At 58.0% G+C, this 5178-nt stretch overlaps 1 protein-coding gene across 1 annotated transcript; it reads left to right on the top strand.

Moving 5' to 3' along the window:
* The first annotated feature begins 540 nt into the window (after window positions 1-540).
* On the top strand, window positions 541-3771 carry ARL4C (ARF like GTPase 4C). Its single transcript, XM_089779843.1, has one exon. The coding sequence runs from the start codon at window positions 810-812 to the stop codon at window positions 1386-1388; it is 579 nt and encodes a 192-aa protein (XP_089635969.1). The 5' UTR covers window positions 541-809; the 3' UTR covers window positions 1389-3771.
* The last annotated feature ends 1407 nt before the right edge of the window (window positions 3772-5178 follow it).

The following is a 5178-nucleotide window of genomic DNA, read 5'->3' as shown; positions in this document are numbered from 1 at the left end:
GCCCCTGGTAGCCCTGGGGAGAAGTGACTTTGAAAGGGAGGAGCTATTTCGAAAAAGCCACAGTGGCGTCCAAAGCGGCGTTACTCCTTGTGAAACGAGGGTTCATTATTCCGGCGCGAGGTGCCCGGCATTTCGAAACGACGGTGCGGCCGCTCGCCTTGCTCTTTCGAAATAACGCCGTGCCCAGGAGAGCCGCCTTCCACTGCCACAGATGCAAGGAAGGAGGCAGCGGCAGGGCTGGCAGCTGGAGCTGGATTGGGGCGCTCTGCTCCCCTAGGAGCTTGGCCCTGGGGCAGGTTTGCTCCTGGCAGGGCCCGGGAGAGTTTGTGGCCTGTGCTACAGGGCTCAGCAGCCTTCCTGGGAAGGGCCCCTTGGGGGCTGACGCGCAGGGTCGGGGGGGGGGGGGGGGAAGCTCAGCCTCCTCCCCCGAATGTGGGGGGGCACCACGCGCAGCACCGCCTGTGTCATTGCCCTTTTAAAGCGCCGCCCTCCCCGCCCAGGCCGGGTGTGCCGGCGGGGCGGGGTCTGGCGGCCCGGACTGCGGCTGCCTGGCTCCCCCCAGCCGGCGCCTCAGAGCCGAGGGGGCGCCGGAGCGAGCGGAGCCTGGCGGCGGAGCAGGCGGCTGGAGCCGGGGGGCGCTGCGCCCTGCGCGGCCCGCGGGCGGCTGCCGAGCGCTGCCTGGCCCCGCGGGCCGCCCGGCCGGCGCTGAGCCCGGGGGGCGGCCGCCCCGACGCCACGGGGATGGGCGCGCCGTGAGCGCCCCAGCGTCCCTCCCCGAGCTCGCCCGGCGAGCCGCGCCCGGCGGGGCCATGGGGAACATCTCCTCCAACATCGCCGCCTTCCAGTCGCTGCACATCGTCATGCTGGGCTTGGACTCGGCCGGCAAGACCACGGTGCTCTACCGCCTCAAGTTCAACGAGTTCGTCAACACCGTGCCCACCATCGGCTTCAACACCGAGCGCATCCGCCTGGGCCACGGCGCCGCCAAGGGCATCAGCTGCCACTTCTGGGACGTGGGCGGCCAGGAGAAGCTGCGCCCGCTCTGGAAGTCCTACAGCCGCTGCACCGACGGCATCATCTACGTGGTGGACTCGGTGGACGTGGACCGGCTGGAGGAGGCCAAGACCGAGCTGCACAAGGTGACCAAGTTCGCCGAGAACCAGGGCACCCCGCTGCTGGTCATCGCCAACAAGCAGGACCTGCCGCGCTCCCTGCCCGTGGCCGAGCTGGAGAAGCAGCTGGCCCTTCAGGAGCTGGCCCCCTCCACCGCCTACCACGTCCAGCCCGCCTGCGCCATCATCGGCGAGGGGCTCACGGAGGGCATGGACAAGCTCTACGAGATGATCCTCAAGCGCAGGAAGGCCCTCAAGCAGCGCAAGAAGCGGTAACGCCCGCGGGCCGGACGGGGGCGCCCGGGGGCCAGGCGGGTGCGCCCGCGGGCCGGACTGGGGCGCCCGCGGGCCGGACTGGGGCGCCCGCGGGCCGGACTGGGGCGCCAGAGGAACCGGCGGGCAGGCGCTGCTCCCAGCCTGCTGGCAGGACTAGGCGGCGGCTTCTGCCAGCCCCATGGCCGGGGAAGGACTGGCCGGACCCCTGAACGCCCGAGGCGCTGCCCTGGGGCTGGATGCGGCGGGCTGGGCCCTATGCCACGGAGCTCCAATTTCCTCCTGCCTGTGGATCTTCCTTTTTCAAGTGTGTGTGTGTGGTTGGGGGGGGAGGGGCCTGCGGGAGGAGCCCCCCCATCTTGCAGGTGGGAGACCTGCTTTTCAGGCTTGCACCCCCCCCTTTGGATTCAGGGAGTCGTTGCCACTGAAACAATCGCTCGGAAGCCCCCCCGTGAGTGAGACCCCCCTCTTGCTGGGTGGCTGAGCGCTGCAAGGGAACGCCCGCCCTCTGTCAAACAAAGCCTGTCTCGGCAGACACGGCTTGCTGCGGAGGGGGTAAGGCTAGCTGCCTTGCGACCGCTGCTGGCTGGTGCTAAGTCCTCTGGCCCAGGGGGATTTCTGCCACCGGGGGGTCTCCGCGGTGTCGTTTCCAAAGGCCGGCTCGTTTGCCCAGGCTGCGCCTGGCGCCGTGGTAAGCAATAGCTCTCGCTGCAATCTGCAGTCTACAGGTGGAGACAGGCTTGGATTAGATGATTTGGTTCAAGCCGGTTGACTCCATCCCCGTATGCACCCCCTGCACAAAAGAGTGGTGTGTGACACTGCTGGGTAAGGCCCAAGGGCTCGCCTCCGCTGCACCGAACCGCAAAGAAACGGGCTTCCGCAGAGACTTGAGCCAAGCCCTTGAGGGACAGGATTCAGACAGCAGGCAGCTAAGGTAAAGGGGCACCGCCCTGACTGGCAGGTGTGCAGATCTCTGCCAAAGGGCTAATGGAGAACACTTCACTAGGTCAGGGTCAAACCCACGGTTTTAGCAAGATTCTGGCTGGCCCTTCCCCACCGGGGTCAAACTGGCTGCTGGTTGGTGCTCTCTCTTGGAAACCCACCTCTCAGTGGGTCTCAAGACAGAAGTTTGGAAATCCGCAGCGGTCAGTTTTTGGCATTCTGGTGGCCTGCACCTGTGATTCACTGGTGTTAACACGGTCACGTGAGAATTTCTGGTGCCTGAAGTAATTGGCTTTCTGCTTGAGTGCATGTCCCAAACAAAGGAGAAAACCTGGGTGGATTTCAGGCAGCTGAGTCTCCCTTTCAGCAATGAATTCAGTACTTCCCCCTCCTCCCCCTAGCATTTTGTAGTAATCCAATATTGAAACCAACTGGTATTTGTATGCCTGCAAGATTCCCGTTTCCAGGAGTAGCGACTGCTCGACTCCTCGAACAAGTGGGCTGGTCCCATCATTTCTGGAGGGTCTGTGTCGTTTCATGGGATTTTTTTTTTCTTTTCCTTCACATGAAACACTTTCTGAAGCACTTTGACATTGGGGAGCGCCACACGATTGAGAGAGAATATATTTATTTTGTGACACTGCAGAAGCCAAATGTTCCAACCTTCCTTTTGAATGTTAAAAGTGTTTGGGGCTAAATAAAAACGGGCGGCTCAAAACCTGTCATGCTTTTAGAAATAATGAACCCGTGAATTGCGGGGTGACTCAAGGCCTTTTGATTCTTGTTCCTGCAGCCAGCCATCCTCTGGCAAATGGTTCCTTTGGCTGAAATGGGACTGCTTGTGGAAGTAAGACAGGATTGGGCCCCTACTAGATTGTTAGTTAAACTGGCCCTAATTAAGCAAATGACTTAAACACTGCCTGATTTGATCCCTATCCAGCAAAAGCACTGAAGCATGTGCTTAACTGTAGGCATTCGCTTAGGTACAGTACTGGCTAGGGGCCAAATGGCTGATTCAGGATCTTTGCCACTAGTTGTACTTTTTGTTTTTAGTAAGTTAAAATACTTCTCCAATTAGTAGTTAACAAGGTCATTGGTATTTCTGTAGTGTTTCAGGGCTGTAATGACTGTCCCGCTCTATCACGAGGGAGTTGAGCTGTTGTTATCAGCTGCAACTGACCAGATAAGGAGTCCTTTGAAACAAAGGTGATCACAGAAAGTCTGCTGATGATTACACAGTCTGCTGTTCTAAAGCCAGGTTGGATTTTCTCCAGGCTGTGGGTTTTCTCAAAGATGTTTCTCAGCAGATGTCATGCAATGCCAGTCCCATTTCAGACTTTGTCTTCACAATGTACCTGGAACTCGAGAAAAGTATCATGTTACCTAGTATAATTTTTCATTTTATCTTGTCATCCATCCTCTGTTCCTTCCATCTTCCCTCTTTTTTTTAAAAAAAAAAAGTGATGCAAACATGATGCTGTGAACGGAAATAAATTATTTATACGACGAAGAATTTGACAGATGTCTTTTTGTTCTTTATTTTAATAATTCAGAGTGTTTTCCTCCCGAGCTTTCAAACCATGGAACAAAGGCGGTGTATCCTTATCCCTATTTTACAGATAGGGAAACTGAGGTACAAAACAGGGAAGTGACTTGCCCAAGGTCACCCAGTGAAGCAGTAGCAGAGCTGGTATAGAATTCAGGTCTCGAATCCTAGTGCAGTACTGTAGCCACTAGGTTTTGCTGCCTCAGAAAGAGGCTAAGGCATCAGACTGGGATTCAGGATGTCTGATTTAAATTCCCAGTTCTGCTAAAGACTCCCTGGGTGAGTTGGGAAAATAGTTTAATCTCTCTGCGCCTCATGTCCCCGTGTGTAAATAACACCGTGGGCTGGCTTGGCCCTGGAGGTGGTCAACTCCTCAGATTCAGGGTCTGTTTTCAGGATGCATTTGTACAGCGCTTGGCACAGCGAGGCCCTGATCTCCATGACTAATATAAATAATAGTTCTCGCAGAAGCCTTTTGGTGCCTGGTTCTCATTGATTACAAGACCTAGGAGCGTTTGGGCTTTCTGTGATAAACGGACAAAGAGGGGGAGAGGTGCCCAGCAGTGATTCCCCGCTCCTGTGGTCACATGGCCCATCCTCTCCTTATGCCCAGGCTGGTGCCCTACCATTAAACCAGGCTTCCCCAGCTGTGAGCCCCGCCCCCTGCTGACCAACAGCCTCCCACGCCCACAGCTGCGCCGTAAGATGCATGTGACCTTGGCAGGCTGTCTCGTGGCTCCGGGCCGGTGTTCCGGTCCCCCGCGCCGGCTGCAGGGGGGCAGGCCAGTGAGTGCATGCGGCGGCGTTCCCGGGCCCGACGTACGCGCTGACTGAAATATGCGCAATCCTACCACTAAACGCACAGGGTGGAAATGCCATAAACGGGGACGGAGCTTCAGTGGGGCAGTGTCTTCTGGGGAGCTCTGTCCAGAGACACCTGGGACCGGCCTGTGAAGGGTTGGCAGGCTGAGGGTCTTGCAAAGACTTCCATTACACCTTAAGAGCGGAGGCGCTGACAGGGGTCCGCCTCTCCACACGTTAGGGGACGTTTTACGCTCCCCTGCGCCCATACGGTGAGGCCGAGACCTTGAACGGGGCCTGGGAAGCCGGAGTGGAGACCAGAGGCCAGGTTGCCTGTGGGTAGGACACTTTCATTCCTTCCCTGCACTTTTCTCTGTCTTGAGACTTTAGGTTAGGAGCTCTTCAGGGCAGCTCCATTTGTCCAGCTGCTTTTGAGAGCCGGTTAAGCCAACCCCTCTCAGGGGTGGTCTAGGCTACTCAACTTGGGAAACCCCAGGGGCCACA

The sequence above is a fragment of the Pelodiscus sinensis genome, chromosome 7 (assembly GCF_052426305.1).
Source record: "Pelodiscus sinensis isolate ZL-2025 chromosome 7, ASM5242630v1, whole genome shotgun sequence".
NCBI lineage: Eukaryota > Metazoa > Chordata > Testudines > Trionychidae > Pelodiscus > Pelodiscus sinensis.
This window is presented reverse-complemented; position numbering and strand designations above follow the sequence as displayed.